At 37.5% G+C, this 25,387-nt stretch overlaps 1 protein-coding gene across 1 annotated transcript in view; it reads left to right on the forward strand.

The window, feature by feature from the left end:
- Positions 1 to 1,233: 1,233 nt before the first annotated feature.
- Positions 1,234 to 25,387, forward strand: part of ap2b1 (adaptor related protein complex 2 subunit beta 1) — a 56,955-nt gene continuing 32,801 nt past the window's right edge. The window contains exons 1-15 of the mRNA XM_084114175.1: positions 1,234 to 1,372; positions 1,864 to 1,918; positions 3,865 to 3,970; positions 4,066 to 4,201; positions 4,286 to 4,531; positions 6,244 to 6,434; positions 8,678 to 8,899; positions 9,101 to 9,221; positions 10,254 to 10,349; positions 10,647 to 10,762; positions 11,131 to 11,296; positions 12,017 to 12,115; positions 12,819 to 13,078; positions 14,785 to 14,977; positions 24,080 to 24,121. Of these exons, the coding sequence (XP_083970301.1) occupies positions 1,882 to 1,918; positions 3,865 to 3,970; positions 4,066 to 4,201; positions 4,286 to 4,531; positions 6,244 to 6,434; positions 8,678 to 8,899; positions 9,101 to 9,221; positions 10,254 to 10,349; positions 10,647 to 10,762; positions 11,131 to 11,296; positions 12,017 to 12,115; positions 12,819 to 13,078; positions 14,785 to 14,977; positions 24,080 to 24,121 (2,031 nt within the window). The 5' untranslated portion in view covers positions 1,234 to 1,372; positions 1,864 to 1,881. The remainder of the gene's footprint in view (positions 1,373 to 1,863; positions 1,919 to 3,864; positions 3,971 to 4,065; positions 4,202 to 4,285; positions 4,532 to 6,243; positions 6,435 to 8,677; positions 8,900 to 9,100; positions 9,222 to 10,253; positions 10,350 to 10,646; positions 10,763 to 11,130; positions 11,297 to 12,016; positions 12,116 to 12,818; positions 13,079 to 14,784; positions 14,978 to 24,079; positions 24,122 to 25,387) is intronic.

Consider the following 25,387-nt stretch of genomic DNA (forward strand, 5'->3'; position numbering starts at 1 on the left):
ATATACTGAATTATCCAGACAGCCTAGATCCGGCCCACATCTGGGCCCTGTTGAATCCACACGTACCAGATGTGGCCCGGACTTAGGCCGACACTATGTTGCTGTCTGGATAATTCAGTGGCTTGGATTGTTCATTCTCACAGCCTGCATGTCATTCCTTATTTCACAAGACAAAATGTACAGAGCAATTAGAAACGATGAAACGTGACCGATTGTGAACATTTTCTTATTAGTGAACAAGATTCACGCACAAGCATGCATACTTTACAGTCCAATCAAACTTATGTTCTCTTATAAATGTGTTCAAATTACGAAATTAAACATTAATGTAACAAAAAAGGACTACTATTTGAAAAGGATTTGGGGTCATGTAAGTTAGATCCAAATATTTTGGAATCAAGCTGATTGGTTTCCACGCAATATGAGACAAATAACATTTGATGTGATATTATCTCCTGCAGAATGTGAACTGATGTAATATTAAGCTCGCCGGGCTTGTATAAAATCCATGGTACATGATAACCACATATTGTAAAAAAGGCATCTCATGATCTCTTCTTCTTCTGATTAATGGCAGATCATATCTTTACGATATATACCGCCACCTACTGGACTACTACACAGGAGTGTGTAAAAAGGACGTTGGCAAATGACACATTAAATCATAAAATCATAAAACAATAGCACCCCCCCCCCCCCCCCCCCCCCCCAAAAAAAAACTAAATTCTTCTACTTAAACCAGTATCATTAAGATACATAATGAAATACTTGATTCTTTGTCCCTGCATTCCTTGCTCCTGTAAAATATTATGAATGTCATTTTCTGTATCGGAATCTTTCCATTACTGTCTGAGTTGGTTAAATTTCTTACATCTAAATAAAACATGGGTGACATCCTCCAAGACTTTACATTCAGAGCATATGCCATTACTTTTACCTATTAAGAATAAAGTGGAATTAAGGCCTGAGTGGCCCAACCTCAATCTGGTTATAATACCTTCTTCGTGCCTATTAAGACCCAATGAGGTGATTATTTTCCCTCCAACACAGTTCTGGTTCCTATGATAATGTCTGGCATTACTCTCTGATTCCCATTCATCTGGCCACCTTAGCATAATCTGTGATTTAATTAAAGCTTTAGAATCTCCTTTATCTCATGATCTCAACAGAGATGGTTAGTGTAACGTCTGTGTGGCTCCGATCTCACACATGCTTCTTGTTTGTTGGTTCCGCTCTTCATTTTGTTTTTCCGGGTGCGCTCCATCTTCCAGCGTCCGACCAAGCTGTGGCAGAAACCGCATCTTCCATCTCCCCGCCGGGAAGAGCTCCAAAAATAACCAAATATTAATCGCTTCGATTCTTACATCCCTTTGTGCGTATATATTTTTGTGTTTTCATCAATTGTTTGCATTATAATTTAGACAGGACAGATTCCTGTATTTGAGTCGATAAAATCCTGCTTCCTTGGTTTTCACTAGCTTAGCATAGCTGGATCATTTTGGGTCACGCCCAATTAATAAACTTAAAAATCATTAGAGTTGTGAGGTGCAGCTGCAAATATTATTTCTGACATATATGTTTTATTATGTAACGTCTTGTTACTGTGGTTATGTTACTGTGTTGCTGTCTGTTCATGTAGCAAATGGTCAACATAACTGTTCCTGATGATTTCCTGTGGAAAATGGGAATTGCAGACATGTTTCAAATTTGTATCTGTTTTCTAATTTCATGACCGTTAATGAAAATGGCCAGTTGGCAGTCAAATACATTTTGAGATTATATTATTGTTGATTTAATGCATTGTTAAAAGGTTTATCTGTTAATGTTCTTTGTGTTTACTTTAATTGATTCCCTTCTCTTCAGATCTGAGAAGCTGTCAGAATGACTGACTCCAAGTATTTTACCACCAACAAAAAAGGCAAGTACATTTAAAATCTGCTTAAATATGTTCATTTCAGCTATGGGATGGTCATATGATTTAACATGGAATTATTTTAAACCCCCAAACAATTTTCTCACAGTTTGATTTATAAATGTTTTTTAGATTTAAGATTGTTGAGACATGATATAGTCTAGTGGTGTAATTTTGTAGTATGCAACTATGCATAAGGATCAGATTCAAATCCTGATATAATATATATATATTTTTTACTATGAACCAAGCAAAATTGCAACTGAACTCGACTGCCAGTGATTGCCCTCAATGCCCTGCATTTTCGTGTATAGAAAACAGCAGAATTTACTTTTTGATGATCTTTTTTTCGTGGGAAAACCCCCAAAATAATGATGTATAATATAACTTTACTTAAACTACCATTGTAATAATTCATGTGTACTTTTAAATTATGAAGCAAAAACATACATTATTAATGCATACTTTTGCTGTTCCTGAATATTACAAATATTAGAAGGCCTGGATCATATCAGTCCTCCACGGATTATGTAGTTTATAGAAACAAATGAATTTTAACCCATCAGCATTGGACACGTCAAGGCTAAACTACACGATATCTTTGTGTTTGAGCATTTTGTGAATCAGAGGCTGTTCTCTGTAATATTTTTAAATGCACCATATTTGGAAGCAGATTCTCTAATACACCATTTTTCCAAAATTTTGAAGTTTAATTGATATATAGGCTTAATACATATCTCAAAAAATGCTAAAACTGTTGTGTGTTTGACAATTCAATAATTTGTTAAACTTTGGACGGATTTCCCGGCACACAAAAACTCCTTGGTCAAACTTACAGTCCTTGGCTAAATTACACATTTTGGCTTCAAAAGGCGACTACTTTAGGGCACTATTTATTTTCTACCTACATTAATCATGGAACTTAATTATCAAATGTTAAATTATTATTATTAATATTTTTTTTTGTGTGGAAGTTGTATTAAAATTCCATTTGGCTCAAAAATATAAAGAGGCTCGTGCTCCCTCGGTTTGAATGAGCACGACGCCTCTGTGAATGTGCACTCGTTTCTGTCAAAGACATATTTTATTTGAATGTATATGAAGTATTGAGTTTTCTGGTGATTTTAGGGGTATTAAGTAACAGTGTAAAATAATTTTGATAAATCGATTTGATTTGTGCGTATCAAGAACAATCTAGTGATTCATTTAAATTTGTTAATTAATTTAAAAGGGAAAATGTTGCTATTTCAAAAACATAAATCAAATGTTTTTGCGTTCATTCTGACTAAATAAAGTGTAAAATAAATATTACTTTACATAGGTTTACATGCATCCAAGGTCAAAAAACACTTATATTTTCTCATAATATACATTGCAGAATCACTTATTTTCTCACAGTGTCTGAAACGATCAAGGATTCGTCTCTCTGAAGCCCTTCTTTATGAAAGCCTACTCTTCTCTGATTGGTCGGATGGCCCAGTCTGTTGTGATTGCTCTACCTCCTACATCATGTGTCAGAAATAAAACGTCCATTACCATATCTGAATTTCAGCTTCGGAGGCTTCCTCAGCACAGTGATACCAACAGTAATGATGGCATCGGTTTTACCGTATCAATTCGTGCCCGAGTCCTCATCATGGATGACTGGCATTATGCAAATTTGTTAAAAAACCTACGTAGGTTCGAATTACCATCGACTCCGTTCAGAATCAGGTCTTTCTTTTAGGAGACAAGAACCCGTGCACTTTGATATTTAACATTTTACAGACCTTTTAGATTCACAAACAGCTATATAACACACTACATGAAAGGTAATATTCGGGGTAAAAAAAGCATAATCTGGGAAGTTGGGAACTTTAATGCTTCTGTTGTGTTCTATTGAAGTTGTATCCGTATCATCCTTTGAAAACCTCAGATAAGATGAACACTAATCATGTTACTCGCTGTTTCAGGTGAAATCTTTGAGCTGAAGGCTGAGCTAAACAATGAGAAGAAGGAGAAGAGGAAAGAGGCGGTGAAAAAAGTCATTGCAGCCATGACAGTGGGCAAGGATGTCAGGTGCTTCGGCTCATTTATCACCATTGCACAATCAAAGATGGACTCTCACTTCCCACATTATGAATTAAGCTAACATCTTTTCACTGCTTCTTTAGTTCCTTGTTTCCAGATGTGGTAAACTGCATGCAGACCGATAACCTGGAACTGAAGAAACTGGTTTACCTGTACCTTATGAACTATGCCAAGAGTCAACCTGACATGGCCATCATGGCCGTTAACAGCTTTGTAAAGGTAAGACTTTTGGATCAATCTGATCAGATATCAGTGTTTATGAAATTCCACCAGATTGTCTGAAGTCGTTCTTTCCCTTTTTAGGACTGCGAGGATCCAAACCCACTGATCCGAGCTCTGGCTGTGCGTACAATGGGCTGTATTCGTGTGGATAAGATCACTGAGTACTTGTGCGAGCCTCTGCGAAAGTGTCTGAAGGATGAAGACCCCTATGTGAGGAAGACCGCCGCAGTGTGTGTCGCCAAACTTCATGACATCAACGCCCAGATGGTGGAGGACCAGGGCTTCCTGGATTCTCTCAGGGACCTGATCGCTGACTCCAACCCCATGGTTAGACACTTTTGATCTAATTTCACTGAATGCATGTAGGGGTGTGTGATATTGACAAGACATTATATCTCAGTATTTTCTTGGATTTAATCGATAATGATAATTAGACGATATTTTGCTTTGTGTGTTATTGTGTTGGTACCTGCCGTGAACAGCTGATATTCTTCATATTCTCTGTGGTGGTCAGTTCACAGCGGTGACAGAAATGATCTTTTCCAATAAGTTTAAATAGATTTTTTACTTTTATAAAGCCATTTTTAACCTATTTAAATGTATGCATCATCGTTTGTTAATTCTTACATTTAATCAATAGATTCAGTTAGAATAATAAGACACAGTAGGGCTGCTACCAATCAAATGAAGTCAGTATCAACAAAATTCATCTTTACACTGCAGAGGAAACACAAAACCTTCCTCTGAAGTGGCATAGATGTATTTACACAGACTGTTTAATGCAGCTCAGAGAGGGACATGGATGCATTTAAACTGCAGTTACAAATTCATAAATGTTTTAAAAATGTTGAATATTGATAATTTGAACTGATTTAAAAGACACTTTGAATGTAAAATTTAAACTGCAGGTAGGAGGCAGAGTCACTGTTAATGAGTGAGTCATTGAGTTTCAACTATTTCATTCAAACGGCTGATTCATTCAGGTACAAAGCATTTGTCTGTCTTGAAGGGCACCTATTATGCAAAATTCACTTTTACATGGTGTTTGAACATAAATGTGTGTTGGCAGTGTGTGTACACAACCACCCTATAATGATAAAAATCCACCCAGTGCTTTTTTTATAATCCCCATAAATCATAAGCACTGTCTCAGAATGAGCTGTTCTCAGATTCAGGGCAATGTGATGTCACTTTGCACAGGCCCCTCCCACGACTGTTGATTGACACTGCAGTTTGAGCATAGACCCGCCCTAGGTGAGCTGGACACAGAGTCTGCCATTGTTTCGACGCTTGAGCAGCTGTAGACAAGAATGTCTCCTAAGCGATTGAGGTGTTTTGTTGTTGGATGTAAGAATGAACATAGCAGTCTTCATTTACTCTCGTTGTTACTCGAGGATGGCTCTGTACTGTTTGTGATCCAGCTTACGGTCTACAGAGTGACAGGCCTAACGTTACTGACCATGGCAGAAATGAAAGTGAGAGGCACTTTATGACAGCTCATCGAGTCATTTTACGGATATAATGTTTACCAGTTTATTAAGCACCCACTGAAAAGGTGTCTATTCAAGGTTCTTTATTCCTTTAATATTAACATCTTGTTTATTGTTCTTGTTTATTATTTGTTGTATAAAATCAAAATACTATTTATAATCATGCTGATATTTGGAGGGGGAAAAAATGGCACTCTCCGTGTGATATTGATTAACTATATTAAATTATATAAATATATAAGACATACAGAGGTATTTTTGCCCCCTTATCTTGAATATTGGGTGCATTCTAAATGCATTGAAAATGCAGTGAAAGCGTGCACTCTAAATGTGCAAGCGCACTTAATCTTACCTACTACACTACATCCCGTAGTGTTTGTGTAAACTCTTTTGCTGTGTTTTTGTAAAATGAGGAACATACTCGATAATGTCAGATTGCACATTGTTAAAACAACAATCACAATATTATCATAGACAATAGACATTGCACACCCCTAAATGCATACCTCCACATTCACAGTACTTTACTAACATCTGAATTTCTCATAGGTTGTGGCAAATGCAGTGGCTGCTCTGTCTGAGATCAGCGAGTCTCACCCCAACAGCAACCTCCTGGACCTGAATCCCCAGAACATCAATAAGCTCCTGACGGCCCTCAACGAGTGCACTGAGTGGGGCCAGATCTTCATCCTGGACTGCCTCTCCAACTACAACCCCAAAGACGAGCGTGAGGCCCAGAGGTGAGGGACTAAAGATCCTCATAGGTTTCTTCATCTCTACAGGTGTATGAGATTAAGGAGAGTGAATTAAGTTTCCAAAAAAATTAAGATTTGCTTGTTTGTAGGGCTGCAAATTTTGGCCAAAATGGTGTGGTTATATAGCCAATCAGTTTGACTAGAAGATAATAATAATAATAATAATAATAATAATAGTTATTACTAAAATAAAAATACAAAATTACTATTGTAATACTTAACTGTAAAATAAAAAATGTATATTTAATAAAAATATAATAATAATTAGGGGTGGGCGATATACCGGTAGACACGATTAACTGGTACAAATTTGTCAACCGGTAGAGATTTTGGACTATCGTCTCTATCCCGGTTACGCTCATGTGATGTTGCTGTGCTGCGCAGTCTCGAAAGCTTAAAGTTTGCATGCGTTTTGAAGTACTGCGGTCTAAAAACAGCTGATTTTAAACTGTTGAAGCGCAATTAGCAGCGAAAGACAACTCATTTCCGTATATGCTCACGCTCTCTGAGAGACTGTTTCTCAGCGCTGTCTGAGAGAACTGAACTGAGTGCTTATTGCCGCCTATGTGGGCTTGAGCGGTTAAATACACGTACCTATGTGTCAAAGTGACCATGTATTTGCAGGTAAACGGAGTCATTTATGTCTTAAGTGAACGTAAACAGTTTAATAAATGATAAAGAAATTAAAAGGAATTATTTTAGTATTTTAGAAATAATAATAAATAAGGAAAAAATAATACAGTGCCCAGTGCTTAGTTGGAGAATGCCCAGGTAAACAAATATGTTTAGACTTTATTATCCCAGTTTAGAAGTGAATGTGGCAACCAACATCTGACATCTTCTGAAATCAGTTTTTCTTAAAGGTCTGGAGCAGTTAATTACATTACAGCCAAGTTTTCTTTCTCTCCTTTTACTATGAATTAGCTTCTTTTTTTTTTTACTTGTTGATTAGAGGCTGTAAAAAACCTGTGCTGTCTGCTCTGACAGGTTACGCTCAGGCCTTTTCTACCTGGTAAATGTCAACAACTGATTGTTGTACTTGGATTGTCAGTTGAAGAAGATTAATTATATACACCAGGAATATGATAACATTATTATTTATTTTTAGTTTAAGAGTAGAACAGCAATAAAATTAATTAGTACTGCTTTAGAGTGAGCTGCATGTTACTATTGATTTAATTTCCTCAATTTTAAGACAGCATGTGACATTTTATTCACATGGTATTCATTTTCCTTTTCAGACTGTTATTAAGAGATAAACAGATTTGTTGGGGGATAAAGACTTGCCTTTTCTATTTCAGTCTAACACTTTGATTCCATTCATAGAATTCATATGTAATTTAAATAGCAGCATGCATAATAGTGCAATACAAGCCATACAAAGTTCTTATGAAATATGAATTGCTGCATAGATTTCACAATATTTTCATAGAAAGATTAAACAGGAGAAATTCAAATCAAGGTCTTTCCAGATTTTTTTTTTTAATGCAGGGTTTGATTTAGGGGGCGTTTACATGACACCATTGTCAACTAAAAATGAAAAAACTTTTTATCTGTTTTGGCCGTTCATTTACACAACAGAGTTTTGAGGGCCTGAAAACGCAAACTTTTGAAAACTGGTTTCAGAATGCACGTTTTTGAAAATGATACTGTTATCATTTCCATGTAAACTACAAAAAAATGTGAATTTATGAAAACAGTGACATCACGCGCATGTGTATTTTCTTGTTCACTCTATAGGCGCGTAGTGTTTCTTTACAAAGTGACATCGCCAACTACTGGCCTAGAATGCATAATACACAGTTTTTACGAATCCGTGTGAACAGGGATCATTTTGACAGCATTGTTGATCTGTACGCGAAAAACGTAAAAGAAAAACCTTTCCGTTTTTAGTAGTCAGTACGGCTGAAATAGCTTTGTGAAATGTGCAATTGTTCTATTACCAGTGGAGGAATAAAATATACTATGTGATTTCTGATCATATCAAATGAAAGTAACATTAAGACTAAATAAAGAAGGACTCAGGACAGAACCTTGATGGACTCAACACTTTATATTACTTTCCGCTGTGTGTTGCCCACTAAGAAAAACATACTAATGTTACAGGGAAGATTTAAATTGTTAATGACAAATTATAATCAACCTATTCCAAATACAAAATTGAAAAACCAGGATTAATACAGATGAAAACACTCTTAAGTATAACTCCCTCTTCCTGTCTCTTTTAGTATCTGTGAGCGTGTGACTCCACGTCTCTCTCATGCTAACTCGGCTGTGGTGCTGTCGGCGGTGAAGGTACTGATGAAGTTTCTGGAGCTCCTGCCCAAAGACTCGGATTACTATAACACTCTTCTGAAGAAGCTCTCTCCTCCCCTTGTCACGCTGTTGTCTGGGGAACCAGAGGTCCAATATGTGGCCCTCAGGAACATTAACCTTATTGTGCAGAAACGGTTAGACTGCTGTCCTTATTTTTCAGTCCTTTTTGTTTTCTGTGGAACTAGTTTAAGAGTTTTTAATGTGCTTATCACTCAGTCTCTGCCGTAGATGACTAAATGCAGTCACTAGGTGGCAGTATTGTCCATTTGTCTGTTTGCTTGGCAATTCTGAATGTTTTGACTGAGAATAAGACGGTGATCTCTCTCTACCTGCAGGCCTGAGATCTTGAAGCAAGAGATCAAAGTGTTCTTTGTCAAGTACAATGACCCCATCTACGTCAAGCTGGAGAAACTGGACATTATGATCCGCCTGGCCTCTCATGCCAACATTGCCCAGGTATTTCAAAAGATGTTTAACTCAAGTCATTATGTTTTACTTGCATAATGTTTCCGAGAACAGGATATTCAACAAGAAAACTGTGTAGCACATCAATGTTGTCCGTTATAGTCAGAGACACAACTTGTAGTCAGTGCTTCTCATTAGTAGGCAGAGGCAGTCAGCTTATCCAGGGCTTTAAAAGTTCAAATAATATAGATTATTCTGCAACTCTAATTAAAGCTGAATTAATTGCATCATTATTTTCACTGTCACATATGTAAATGTAGAAATCACACTCTATACAGTCCTACATTTACTGTGATGATAGCAAAAAAAAAAAAAAAAATGTAGCTAGGACATTTCTAGCATTCCCCTGAGATTTAGATTTTATTAACAGGAAAATGTATCAGCACTTTTCTTCAAATGAAAAATTACATGTTCAGCTGAATGTTATATAACACTGTAATATTAATTGATGTGCAAATGGGCTGCAATTTGATTTAGTCCTTTATGTACGAGTATGAAAGACCTAAATATGTACTCTTTTTATTTTGCCCTTTACTTTCTTAATTGATTGTGCACAGTTTGTGTTGCAAAGATAACAAATTATAACAAATCGTCAATTCGTCCCTCTAATTATTACATATTGCTTAGAAGTGTGCATAAAAGGAACATGGTCTCTTACACTTTCCATTCGGTGACTGTTTGTCACTGTGTTTAACTAAAACCCATACCTAAGGTAACTGAGCTGCCTGGGATAAAATGACAGCTTTGATTACACTGAATCTGACAACAAATTGCTTCGTTGCATTTCGTTATAATATATTTCATCTTTGTTATATTTCTCATTTACTTATATCATGTCATTTAGCCTTTTCCCCCGTAAATATCTCTGTTTGTTAGACGATAATATTAGACTCTTCTCACACTTTTCCCCCTGAGCTTATTACCTTGTGAGTTACCGATTCCCTGTTCTTTCATTTGTGGAGGTCATTCAGCCTTTCACAGTCTGTTTCTATAGAAATCCACTAAAAATGTTGATTTCTCTAGGTACTGGCTGAACTGAAAGAGTATGCCACTGAGGTGGATGTAGATTTTGTTCGGAAAGCCGTTCGAGCCATCGGCCGTTGTGCCATCAAAGTGGAGGTAAGTCTTGCCTCATTATTCATCCCTAAGTGCCTACATTTGTATGTCTTTATTCTTTAGTCTCTATAGAAATGTCTGATAAATCGCTGCTGTTTAGCTTGTTTTTTGATTACTTAACATCAAGCATAAGAAAAAACTAAAAAAGATTTATGTTTGTTGTTATTTTATGATAACAACAAACATAAAAATCTCCATTGATTTTTTTCGTTGCATATTGTGTTCAAAGAGCTGTAGTGCCTTGACGAGTTTTCTCATTTATAGCTGTGACTGAGTTTTCTCTTATATCTGTGTGTACAGCAATCAGCTGAGCGTTGTGTTAGCACCCTGCTGGACCTCATCCAGACCAAAGTCAATTATGTTGTGCAAGAGGCCATTGTGGTCATCAGGGACATCTTCCGCAAATACCCCAACAAGTCAGTTCATAACTCTCATCTGAGCTATTTTTATTGATACTTTTCAGTACTGAATGAAATTACAGTTTTTCTTGTCCCCTCCACTTCTTTGATTTTATTTTTTCCATGAGCTTGTCACAATGCATTCTGGGATTGTCTTATCTGTAAAGAATACATGCCTTAGAATTAGACTAAAATGAGGTATCTCAGCATTACTAAGATAACATAACACGAGAAGTCCACCTGTGACCCTTAAAGTGCTGTGTACACAACTCACTGGGTTTTGGAACAGAGTATATAATTTTGTCTAAAAAAAAAAATAGGTCCATGTAGAATGAAAGAGCATGTAATTAATCTCCTGCTGAATCACCTCTCTGTTATATGCACAGATATGAAAGCATAATTGCCACTCTGTGTGAAAACCTGGACTCTCTGGATGAGCCCGACGCTCGAGCTGCCATGATCTGGATTGTGGGCGAATATGCAGAGCGTATCGACAATGCTGATGAACTCCTGGAGAGTTTCCTTGAGGGCTTCCATGATGAAAGCACTCAGGTTTGACATCGTTATTGTTTTAGATTGGGTGTATTCCAGAAAGCAGGTTTTGTGACATACCCGGGTTTACTCCGAGTAAGCGTATAACCAACTTTCGGTTCCAAAACCTGAGGTAACTTACAGGGTAAGTAGCCATAACAACTTACTTGCTCCGGCGCAGGTTATATTCCAGGGTTAGTTTACTTCATAGGTATTCAGCGCATACGTGCCCTGTTGATTAGGCTCCAGTGGGTGTGACAGATTGCGCAAAATTGTATGTTATATACAGTATATTAGAGCTACACGATTAATCATTGAAAGATCACGATCTCGATTCAAACAACCAGGGGTCAACGGAGTGTGAACACTGAACAACGTGTATTTTGTTGCTGCCCATGTTAATGAATGAGAGGGTCATCATGCTTCCATTCTGATGCGAATCGCTCTCATTCATTGATTTGGGCAGCAACATAACACGTGCTGCTCATGCTCCGTTGATGCTTGCGATGTGAAACATACTCCGGTTTGGCTGAATTTGTGTAAGCAAGGTTTGGGTTAATCAACCGAGAGTTCAGAGTATATGTGACGGTAAGTTAGCCTTGCTTTCTGGAATACCTCCCAGGTCAATTTGTATGTGTTTTTTGTTTTGTGCTTTGATTTGCTTAGTTTCGTTTTTTTATGGTAAACAGTTTCTTTAAAAGAAGGGACTTTTTAAGGTATCCACTGCATTGTTGCTTTCAGGTCCAGTTGACTCTCCTGACAGCCATAGTGAAGCTGTTTCTGAAGAAGCCTTCAGAGACTCAAGAGCTGGTTCAGCAAGTGCTCAGTCTGGCCACTCAGGTGAGATGTGCTTGAGCATCACAAGCCATAGTGTTACTCTACTATTAAGTGTGCTTCGATCAGGTGTGCTTCGATCACTGGAAGCAGTATTGACCGATATGATCACTGATACAGATCAACAAAATAAACAACACTATTTTTTAACAACAATGTATTTTAAGTATAAAACAGTTAAGAGATGAGAAAGTATCTTGAATTAAAAACTCTTTATTTATAGGCAAGCAACATGTTCAACATATTCCATTCTCTCTCTTAGAGTTGGTTAGGGACAGCTTTGAAATGAACAAATACAGCATTCCTGTGAAATAATAATAATAATAATAATACAAATTAATACAGAACAGAAAGTGATCTAATGTAAAACAACACTGCATAGTTTTGACTGTATAAATTAAATATAGATTAATCCTAGTAAATCTACTAAAGAGCAATGAGTGATTTTCTCTTTGTCTCTTGTTAAGTAATTAACATTAATGAAACAGACGGCAGCAGGAATATGATGCTGCTGTCACTTTAAGACTGAATGCACGGATTTAATATACCGATACACATGCGATTTATTTCCCAACTGTTTATTCAAACATTAGCATTACACATCATCACAAATTTCACATCATAGTGTTGCATCTCAGAAGGAGCTCAGTGTCTGGCTGTCAGTGTCACGTTTCCTTTCCTCTCAACCTGGTCTCGTTCTCCATCTCAGGACTCTGATAACCCTGACTTGCGTGATCGTGGCTACATCTACTGGCGTCTGCTGTCCACCGACCCCGTGACCGCTAAAGAGGTCGTGCTGTCTGAGAAGCCTTTGATCTCAGAGGAGACGGACCTGATTGAGCCCACCCTGTTGGACGAGCTCATCTGCCACATCGGCTCGCTGGCCTCCGTCTACCACAAACCCCCCACTGCCTTTGTGGAAGGAAGCCACGGCATTCACCGTAAACATCTGCCCATCCAGCACGGCAGGTACTAAGACAGCTAAATCAAGATCTAGCTAAAAGTCTTGAATATTTCATTGGCTGTCTAGAAATTGCTCTTTGTAAGTGTGAGCTCTGTAATATGGTTTAACAAGTCTTTGGGCCAATAATAACAGATTGCACCAGCGCAAACCCTCTTTTGGCTTTCAACAACTACTGTTGGGATTTACTGAAGACATGCAATGAAAATTTAATGATGGAAGGCGTGGACACTTATTTATTTATTTATTTTGCCGCTGAATTTATTGCATATGCACTCCTACAGAGTTTCCCTTTCAGATGCAAAATTTATGGGAGGAGTATTTAAATCATGCAGTGTGATTTACTATCGTTTGAGGTAGTCAGTTTACTGGTGTTTGTGCCATTTTTTTAACGCCTAGTCTTGCGTAGCCATCCTTCAGAATGATGGCAGAAGGTCTAGTTTGTCACAGCTTTCATTGGCCAAGCGCCGCCCAAGAGGCCATCTGACTTGACATGTCAAGCAACCAATCACTGTTAGTTTTGTTCTGGGTCATGTTTAAGGGCATGAAAACGTAAAGTCTGTGTCCCTGTTGTACACAGACTGTTGTACATCTAATAAATGATTCATTCAAGATTTAAGTTTACTGCAACAGAACTTCACATGCTTTTGAAAATCCAGCGTTTTGCTGATCCTGTTAAGCGCTCATTCAAACACAACGGATTTCTTCTTCCATGAGTGAGTTTGGCGTCACAACGGCTCCCGTTTCCTGGCGTCTCGCGTCTCGCTAAAATCCAGATGACCACTTCGAAACTCCTTAAGCGTTGCCCATTTTCTGCACTTTATGCATCAGACTTTCAGCCAATGGTCTGTGGATGTGATGTCTGAGGCTGAGACTATTTACTGCCTAAAAAATGCATGTCTTGACCTATTTAGTGCTTGACATGGCTGGGATAGTTGCTGTTGGAGGAGGAACCGCAAAGAACTGAGAGTCAAGTCAAGTCAAGTGTATTTATATAGCGCTTTTCACAATACAGATTGCATCAAAGCAGCTTCACAGCATTAAACCAAAATAACACAACAAGGTTGTTTCTAGTGTAAATTTATTGATTGATAAAATTAAATTAATATCCCCAAAATATCCCCAACTGAGCAAGCCAAAGGCAACAAGTCAAGTGCGTGATAGAAGTGGAGAGAATTTTCACCACTCATTTATTTGGATGTTCATTTATTTGGAGTGCCAGAGGAAGATGCCATCTAAACTTAGCATTTGCCAAGATACTTTTTGCTGGTTTGTGACCCTGTGCTAGTTTGCACTGCTCTTGGTAGATTGCGTTGGTCATATTGTAAATGAGCTGCTGCCTCTGTGTTCTTTAATGTGTGCATTGTCGGTAGATCAACTGCAGAACTTTCCACTCCCATCTGCACTTTTATGGGATTGCGGTCCCTCCTTTTCCTGTTTAGTAAATATGGCCCTTAATCTTATAATCACAACTCAAATTCACAAAGTCATGGTAAGTCTTTGCCAAAAGGTCTGGCATCCCTGTCATTTGTTTTTCTCTGAATCAGTCTCAGTCCAGTAAAACAATGGGGGACTCATCGTAAGTAGTGCCACACAGAACCTGCGTTGTCCTCTCCATCAAACAATGAAAAAAGGACTTGTCAGCCCCATCCTTTTGCTCACTTAGTTTCACTTAGTGTTACACATCTCAGTGTGTATCATCATTCTTTTGCAGTATCGACACCGGGGAGAGTCCAGTCAGTACTGGCCAAGCTGCTTCCATCGATCAACCCCAAGTTATTCCATCTCAGGGTGACCTCTTGGGAGACCTGCTTAATCTGGATCTCGGTCCCCCCGTCAACGTGCCCCAGGTGTCTTCTATGCAGATGGGCGCTGTGGATCTCCTTGGAGGTGGTCTTGACAGTTTGGTGCGTGTTCTTAAATTATAATTATATGTTTTGTTGGTGGTTTTTATTTTATGATCTTAATGTCCACCGACCCTTAGAACAATTTACAATGACCATATTTTCCGTAAGAGTACCATGGTTACTCCAGTTACTGTTACAACAGTAAAACTGTGCACTGCAAAAAAAACAGCCTTGAAACATTTACCTAGCCAAATTTTGTTTTATTTGGAGAAAATATATTTAATTATGTTTATTTTTCTTACCTCAAAGGTTGTTTTTTGTGTGTGTTTTGAGCATTAACCTCACTCAGTTTTGTAATTTATTTTATGTTAAGTTTTGTAATTTATTTTAAGGATGTTTAGTTTTTTTCAATTTTTTTTTATTGGGAAAACGGAAAAAAAGTAAATATTCTGTCACCATGAAAAGAAATTAAACAGTGACAGAAATGCTGTTTGATGGAGATGCATATTTTTTTTAAAATGATTTTACAGTACTAACACCTGTACTGTAGTAACTGTGGTATTTTAGCAGAAACTATGGTCACTTAATTGTGAATAGGGAGTGCTAATTTTTTAAACAAATCAGTAGAAATGTTTTAAGTAGTGATGCACCGATCATGATTTTTCATGGCCGATTCCAATTTCTTTACAAGCTAATTTACCGATACCGGTTGCCGATTTCTTTTATTTCTTTAAGCAAATTTATTTGTTGTTTATTTGCTCTATAACAGGCAAACTGGCTTTAAACAAAAAATATCCATAGCCATTTAAAAATGAGGCAACCGTTAATTACGCTACATAAGACACACCTGCTCAAAACAAAAACAGCAGATGAACTGCAAATTCACTTTCTGACAGTAGGTGGCGCTTATGGAACAGCAGCGAGATATACTGATATAAGAGAAAAGAAAATGCCATCAAAACTTTTCTGAAGACAGTCAGTTCCCTTCAGAGATACATTCATATAAACCCCCACCCCCAATTCATATTTACATTTACATTAATTTTTTTCTACCTGTTTTTTGAGCATTGCTATATTTTTCTTACTACATTTCGAGCATACTTTGTAATATATCCACACAAATTACATTTTGGGAAGTAATTGCAATGCAGTTTGTGTGCAAGTCCGGAATTGAGATTGGCCAAAACAAAACTAAAAACCTGCTGGCATCTTTAGTTCTAAGTATTAATCATTCATTTTATTTTGTGTAATTCCATTTCTAATAGGTTTTGTAATGATATTCCTGTAAGAGTGAGCTCAAATTTGCAATCGTGTCCTCCGAGATGCCCATGCAGCTGTTGCTCTTGTCAGAATAACTAGGGTTTCCATTGAAGTTGACTAGTTCTCTGGTGGTTTGTGTTCAGCCTGGGCAGTGTGTTCACTGGTGCAGCTGTGGTTGAGGGGTTTCAGGGCACTCTGCGCAGTGTGATATTATTGCAGCAGTATATTTCACATTTGAGCAATAACCACACTCGTTACCATGGCCACCACATCTCACAAGCTTCTGCCTGATCACAGTGAGCAGCAAATTGAAGAATCACTGGTGGTCTTCAGCGAGGTCAGCTCTTTTTAACTGGAAGGGGATTGTGATTGCGAATGTGATTCCAATCAAACGCTCATCTTTTATTGACCCAATGCTGAGTATTGCTTGCAAATCCAAACATGAAATATAATGTGGGAAACTGATCACGCTAGATATATAGGCATACAGTCCAAAAGTGCATGTCGTGCACTAGACCACTAGTGAAAATGCATCCATTTTGAATTTGTTTTAAATTTCAGTTCAGTTTTTATCATTACAAATAATGAACTAAAAGAATGTATTTTAGTCCCAATGTATTGAGAAGATCCAAAAAGTATCTTGGGGTGTGTTCACACTTATCGTTCGGTTCTTTTGGTTTGAACCAAAAGTCCAGGACTGTAATATAAAGTGCTACCAACATTTTAGTCCTGGTTCGCTTGGCATTCACACTGCAAACAACAGCAAACCTAAAGATGCTAAATGAAGAAAACTGCTTTTATAACGTATGTTTTGCGACAGATCTTACCAAACATCCAAAACAAAGCTGTGTTCTGGGCTAAATGCACTTGTATGTGCATAGCCAACATATGATGGTATTTTGACCTGCTGAGAACTCATGAAGAGCTTATAAAATGTGTAAAGGAGTCGAAAGCATCAGGCATTCCTCTGTTGCACACACAAATGAAGATCTGCTGCAAGTCAGTGGCGGTTCTAATGCCTGTACCGAACTGTAATGGCCAACATAACTCCTGTGACGAGAAGAACCATGTATCCTTGAGCATTCTGCCCTTTTTAGGATCGCAGCGACATCATGTCCTATTTTTGTTTCGTTGAGATGTCTTTGGTCTGTGCTGTGTTCATATTTCATTCATATCGCACCAGAGCTCCCCTTTTCAGGGGTCTCGGTTGGCTTGCTTGGTGCGCACCAGGGTTCGGATGGCAGCGTTCACTTATTCAAATGAACTGCTCTAGAGCAATCGCACCAGAGTTTGGTTCACAATCGAACCAAACCTGCCAAGTGTGAACACACCCTTAAGCTTCAATGGAAGCAAGAACACCTGACCATGTTTACAAATGATCAATATCACTAATTTACTTGTTTCTATATCTCTAATCTCATGCATTTACATGGGTTAGCACCTAGTTATTACCCAGTTATTGTAATTACTATAATAACATAATGTTTATTACCAGTTTTTAATTTCGATGTGTAGTGGAGAGATTGTGTGTATGGTATATATAATAGCTCAAAAGTATTATATCATTCTAGCCACAGGCCCTGCTCTCTTACCCACTGCAACCACAGCACCAGAACCCCAGGGCTGAATGTCTTGCTGCCTTATTCGCATTTATCAACCCACATGAAATCTTTCACTCAACTCACACATACACAGTTCCTGAGGGAAGCGAAGTGGGGATTTAAATGTTTGGTTGTGGTTTGTGCAAATCTGGATGTGTATGCTCTCTAAAAGGACAAAGTGAACACACTGAGAAATGTAAACATTGGCCATATATATTTTTAATTGATAAACAATTACCTTGCACATAGTCTATTGCCAAAACTCAATTTGAAAAAAATAAAATACAATTTCCAGCACACTATCCCAACATTTACATTTAAAGAATTGTTCATCCAAAAAGTGATATTGTCATCATTTACTTACTCTCAAGTCATTTTAAACTAGGGGTGTAACAATAGTCATGTGACGATTCAGTTCGGTACCAGATAACGATGTCATAATACAATACGCTCATTACTTTGAAAAGAGCCAAAAAATGTTTAAATGGGAAATTTTGGCAGTGGTTATTTCAGTTACTGTTCCATCAGCTGGAACCAGTCTGGCCATTCTCCTCTGATCTCTGGCATCAACAAGATATTTTCACCCACAGAACTGCCGCTCACCAGATATTTTCTCTTTTTCTGACCATTCTCTGTAAACCCTAGAGATTGAGGTGGGTGAAAATCCCAAAAGATTTCTGAAATAGCCTGTCTCGCACCAATAACCATTCTACATTTCAAAGTCACTTAAATCACATTTCTTCCCCATTCTGATGCTTAGTTTGAGCATCAGAAGATCTTCTTGACCACGTTTACATGTCTTAATGCATTGAGTTGCTGACGTGTGATTGGCTGATTAGATATTTGCGTTAAAGAGCAGTTGAACAGCTGTACCTAATAAGGTGTCTGGTGAGTGTATTGTCGCTATGCACAATACATATTGTTGCATTGATGTATTGCGATATATTGTTACATCCCTATTCCAATCCGTTTTACTTTCTTTTGTAGAACGTACTCCCAAGTGGATATCTTTTAAAATGCCATTTTGCGTTGTAGTTTGGACTGTGAAAACGGAGGTATTCGAAAACGATCATGTATTTTTAGTCATGTGACTCATATTTTACTGCAATTGCTTTAGTAAGGAAAATGACTGTATTTACTCACAATTTGCTGTCCTACAGCAAAACATGAGAGCAGTTTTACACCAAACATATAATGGTGCGTGAGTGTGACCTGGATGCATCAGTGAATGGTGAGATATTTTGCTAGATAAAATGATCCTGCTGGAAGAATATCATGCACAATACGGTTAATTTGGCGTTTTCCGATGTTTCAGTGTGGATGTGAAACTTTTGGAAAACGCTTGAAAACGCTAGTACGGATGGAGACCGCTTTGAAACGAAAACGCCATTTTCAAAGGCATCTGGATTAATGTAGACGTAGCCTTAGCTGCTCTTTTCCATTCAGTGACAGTAAATGGGGACAGGGTTTGTTGAGCTTAAAAAATGAAGCATTATACCTTCTTTTGCATTTCTCTGAAGAAAATTATACTGCCTGGAATGACTCGAGGGTGAATATATGATGACAGAATCTTCATTTTGGGTGAACAATCCCTTTAATGAGTATTGTGGGAAATATTGCGGATATATGCCAGAAACCTCACATCCAGAAACAATTTGTCCATATCTTTTGTCCTGGAGCTACAAAAGGCCTGTTTCCTCCTCCTCGTGAATAATAGGATTTGTCAAGCAGGCATCTTGCTTCAGGAGGAAGCACCTCCAGCATGGCACATGTAAAGAGTTTATATCTGGGCAGCGCAGGTGCTGCTACTCAGGCCAATCTTCTCTCCAGATTGGAGAAGATACCAGCCTTGCACGGGTGCCCTGAACAAACCAGGATTGAGACACCGGCCGCCTGCTGTGTGAAGGAGCTGTTCTAGCTCAAGTCGTGGTGAGCAGGGTGTAAGGAAAGGTTTTGCAATCCCGTCTCTAGACTAGTGATGGACTCATCATTGAGATTCACTGCTCATTCACTCCTTCACTCGATGGCATCTGTCTCAGTCTGACATCATTATGAAATGAATTATGAATTTTCAAGTAGCTAGTACTAGTCAATAATGAAGATTATGCAGACACTTAATATATGATCTGCAAGGAAGACGATGTTTTTATTTTATTACCAAAACTGATAACTACTACGCAGGGTTTGAAATTAACTTTTCACTCACCGGCCAATTTGGCTTCTAAATTTTTAAGTTATTCTGGGTTATTTCTTTTTTTCTTCCTTTTTTCATATATATATACAGTGCAATGCATAAGTGAATACACCCATGCTAAAGTTGACTAAGAAGAGGAATAAAAAATCATATTTTGGAAATTGAACTTAATGCCTTAATTTAAAAAATTAGGAAAAATCCAACCTTTAAGGACACCAATTTTCTTTGTGAATGAATAATGTATCGTAAATAAATAAATGTTCTTCCTTAAAATACATGGTGCATAAGTGAGTACACCCCTATGTTAAATTCCCATAGAGGCAGGCAGATTTTTATTTTTAAGTATTTTTTTATAAAAAAAATTTAGGATACTATGCATCCTGATAAAGTTCCCTTGGCCTTTGGAATTAAAATAGCCCCACATCATCACATAGCCTTCACCATACCTAGAGATTGGCATGGGGTACTTTCCATAAGATCATCTCTCAGTGCAAATCAAACTAGCTATTAGGCTAACTGAAATAAAACCATGCCAATCTCTAGGTATGGTGAAGGCTATGTGATGATGTGGGGCTATTTTAATTCCAAAGGCCAAGGGAACTTTATCAGGATGCATAGTATCCTAAAAAAAAATATAAAAAAATACTTAAAAATAAAAATCTGCCTGCCTCTATGGGAATTTAACATAGGGGTGTACTCACTTATGCACCATGTATTTTAAGGAAGAACATTTATTTATTTACGATACATTATTCATTCACAAAGAAAATTGGTGTCCTTAAAGGTTGGATTTTTCCTAATTTTTTAAATTAAGGCATTAAGTTCAATTTCCAAAATATGATTTTTTATTCCTCTTCTTAGTCAACTTTAGCATGGGTGTATTCACTTATGCATTGCACTGTGTATATATATGCGTGAGTGTGACCTGGACGCATCAGTGAATGGTGAGATATTTTATATGGTGAGATGTGTATGTACATACATATATATATATATATATATATATATATATATATATATATATATATATATATATATGTGAAAAAAGGAAGACACTGTATACATGTACACTGTATACACTATATATATGTATATATATATATCTCACCATATAAAATATCTCACCTTTCACTGATGCGTCCAGGTCACACTGAGTGAGTGTGACCTGCGAAAATTACTGTATTTACTCACAATTGCTGTGAGTAAATACAGTAATTTTCGCAGTAAAGCAATTGCAGTAAAATATGAGTCACATGACTAAAAATGCATGATCGTTTTCGAATACCTCCGTTTTCACAGTCCAAACTACAACGCAAAATGGCGTTTTAAAAGATATCCACTTGGGAGTACGTTCTACAAAAGAAAGTAAAACGGATTGGAATAGGGATGTAACAATATATCTCAATACATCAATGCAACAGTATGTGTTGTGGATAGCGACAATACAGTCACCAGACACCTTATTAGGTACAGCTGTTCAACTGCTCTTTAACGTAAATATCTAATCAGCCAATCACTGTATCTATATCTATATATATTCATTTCTTATTCAAACAATAAGAATATATTCATAAAATGTATTTTAGGTGGACAGATCAATATAGTACAAAGATCATTAAAAAAAAATGTAGGATGTTGGAAGATAACAATGTCTTTATCTGTTAACCAAATGATTTTTAATCTTCGCCATTGCTTTAATGCAAATGAACAAGCGCGCCGTTATTTGTTGCGTATGACGGGCATGTTCAAGTAAGCCAGATATGCGCAGATTTAATATATCATGATGAGTATTTGTGCTAAATCTGCGCAGATTTGGCTTACACGAACTTCCCCAGCAAAGTGAGTAAACATAACACGCCAAATTGGCTAGTGATTTAACCGCGTTACCCGCCACAGGTCATTTTTACCCGCATTTGGCGGGTGTTAATTTCAAACCCTGCAACAACAGAAAATTCAATGTGTGTAAACAAATGAAAATAACACAATATACCATGTAGTATATAAAAATGAGGAAAAACAAAACGTGTGTAAATGTGTTGATGACATGGAATAGAACAAAAATCCAGCACTCAAAATGGATTGGAGTATACAGGAAGTGGAATGGATTGTCAAACAAACTGCAAATAATTGTTTTCCTTTCCACCCAATTTAACACCTTGCCCAAACTCACCTCTTAACACTGGCACAAAGCCTTGCATTCAATGCACTGAATATGCTCCTGCTGAGTCATTAAATGAGTCATTCCAATAAAATACCAGTGTGTTCCTCATCTCTCTGTCAAGGAAACAATGTTCAGAGCCGAGGAATGTTGAACATTCAACAGAACCATCTGAGTGCTCAAGGTCGTGAGAATGTTTCAAAGAGATGAACACTGTAGACTCAGCAGCCTAAGGCATGCATTTTTAAACTTGCAGTCTCAACGGCCTCTAGCTAGATTAACATTGACATTTAGCATGTCTGGGGCACAGAGTACATCTAATTTGAATCACATTAGGAATCAGTTGCATTTGGCAAAACCTTCAGTTTCTACCAAACCCTAAATCATGCCTGTTGCACTTTATGGCTCAGCTTGAGATTTGTGTCCTGCTGAGTATGAATCTGTTAGGTTGTTTAATCATGCCGGTTTTCTCGCCATGAAAATCAAGGTGACCGTATGGCGGAAGGTCAGTAAGAGGAATGTGGGCTTGGGGAAAGAATATGCAGAGTTTTAGTCGCCACGCATTTACTTTCTAAATGCACTTGAAACTCACTGCACTGATTCAAACACACAAGAGTTTTCATGACTTCCATGATGCATCTCCAGGGGAAGTCCTTGCTTTTGTTTTCCTTGTGGATCTTGATGGTAAATATCCAATATTTCTACATTTCCATCATTTCCTCATCCATATTTGATTAATATACTTCGATTCAATGACTTAATTATGGGCGGGGATGTTCGGTGCACAAATATAATCTAAGCAACCAATAAAATCGAAGTGAAAGAGATGTCGAATTACCATGTGTTTTGTTAGGACACAGTGTGAAAGTGAAAGGAGATCACCCAAAAATATTTTGTCATCATTACCCACAATAATGTTGTTCCAAACCTGTATGACTTTATTTCTGTGGAACATTTCCCCATATTTTTACTAAGAAGCATTTTCTTGTTACCAAAAAAATGTACCATACATTTTCCCACCAAAATAAAAGCTCAGAGGTTAAATGTTTAAGGCACAAATATAAGTATTGTAATGTTACAATTGTAATGTAAAACGTTATTTATTATATAATTTTTCTTAGGTACAATTTTTTTGAGAATTTTCCTTCTAGTAATATTTCTTATTTTGTTTAATATTATTTATTTATTTATAGTCATATTGATATAATCACACAATTAGCCAAATTGTGCAGCCCTAAAAACAAGCACTGCAAACCTGAAGCTCTTTAAAAACACTTTTTAAATTGCATTTATTGATTTCATTTTATTTTATTGATTTATTTTCCCAAATTATGCAGCCCTAGTCAATGATCACCAAAACTGTATGGTTATCAACATCCTTCAAAATATATTAATTTGTGTTCCACGGTAGAAAGTAAGTCATACAGGTTTGAAACAACATGAGGGCGAGTAAGTGATGACAGAATTTTCATAGTGTTCAAAATGTCATCATGTTCAGAAAGGCTTGTGGATTTATGGATATTTTTCTTCTTCAGTATTTCAGGATTATATCATCCAGAGCATTAACTTCACTCACAAAGCAAATTTTCCTTAAATTCCACTGCCACTTCTAATGCATATTTCAGCTTGTGAAATATCACTGCTCATCTTCAGTCTTAACTAACTACTGTGATGAGGGGTTGGCAGCAGTAAAGCCCTGCAACATGAAAACACCGCTCAACTCTTACTTCCCACAGGAAAGCCTCTTTCATGAGCTAGAGGACTCTTTGAGGTTGATTTTAACCATGGCAAGAAAAAAAGTGCAAAATTTCAGGCTTTAATCATTGTTTGTGACATCACTTCCTTTGTAAACAGGAAAATCTTTGTTATTAATGGATCCTTTACATCTCTCTCTGTCTCTCTCATGTTGTTTGTGGGCCTGGAAATGGGTCTTCTGTTCTCTGTTGTAGCTCGGGGGAGATCTGGGAGGAGGTGTTGGGGGCAGTCCTGCAGTAAGTGAGCTCCTCTCTCTCCGCTCGTATCCGCCTGTCCACTCTCAGCATGCTGTGCACTATTCATTGATTATTAATAGTTTATAGAATAGATGCCCTCTTGTGTGTCCTGCTTTGGTTTTTTCTGCTGCATGCACAAAAGTCCATTCTGCTTTGTGGTGATAAGATGTGTAACTTCTCTAAAGATGTTTTTGAAGTACTGAAGGCTCATTCTGTGTTGTTTTTGAAAACTTTTCTCAGCTAAAGAAAGAATTGTTTTCTTCTAAAGAAAGACAAACATAAATGGTGATGAAAGGCAAAATTTTCAATGCCATTGATGAATGTTTACTGAGTAATCCACTAATTTGTATGGGGCGGTTAAAATTATTATTTTCATTGATTTGAAGCCAAATTACAAGAGAGGAAAAATGACTTTGTTTCAGCTGTATACAAAGTAACCCACATTTGGTTTTTGACCACTGAAAATGTCTAAAATCGTCACCTTCCTAAAACAATTGCCTAAGTCATTTTTCAATTATTGGTTCAGTTTTTTTGTGTTTTCTGAGAAACTTGAAAAAATGACTTGGCCAATTATTTTAGGAAGGTGACGAAATGTAACTCATGGAGTCACACTGAGATCCCCATATCTCTGGGATTGAACCATATAGAACTTTAAGAATGGAGATATCAAAATAAATGTTTATTAAAAATCAGAATCTAAAAGAATATTAATATATCTTTAATAGCCAACAGCCATATCACCCTGTAGCCCAAGACTGGTTGCCCACTGAAGCTAAGCAGGGTTGAGCCTGGTCAGTACCTGGATGGGAGACTCCTGGGAAAACTAGGTTGCTGCTGGAAGAGGTGTTAGTGAGGCCAGTAGGGGGCGCTCACCCTGTGGTCTGTGTGGGTCCTAACACCCCAGTATAGTGACAGGGACACTATACTGTCAAAGAGCACAGTCCTTCGGATGAGACGTAAAACCGAGGTCCTGACTCTCTGGTCACAAAAAATCCCAGGATGTCTTTCAAAAGAGTAGGGGTGTAACCCCGGCATCCTGGCCAAATTTGCCCAGTGACCTCTGTCCATCATGGCCTCCTAATCATCCCCATATACTGTATACTGATTGACTCTATCACTGTCTCCTCTCCACCAATAAGCTGGTGTGTCGTGGGCGTTCTGGTGCAATTTGGCTGCCGTCGCATGCGTCGCAATGCTGTACATTGGTGGTGGTTGAGGAGATTCCTGCCCTTCTATTTAAAGCGCTTTGAGTGCAGAGAAAAGTGC

The sequence above is a fragment of the Abramis brama genome (genome assembly GCF_963993115.1).
Source record: "Abramis brama genome assembly, chromosome: 5".
NCBI lineage: Eukaryota > Metazoa > Chordata > Actinopteri > Cypriniformes > Leuciscidae > Abramis > Abramis brama.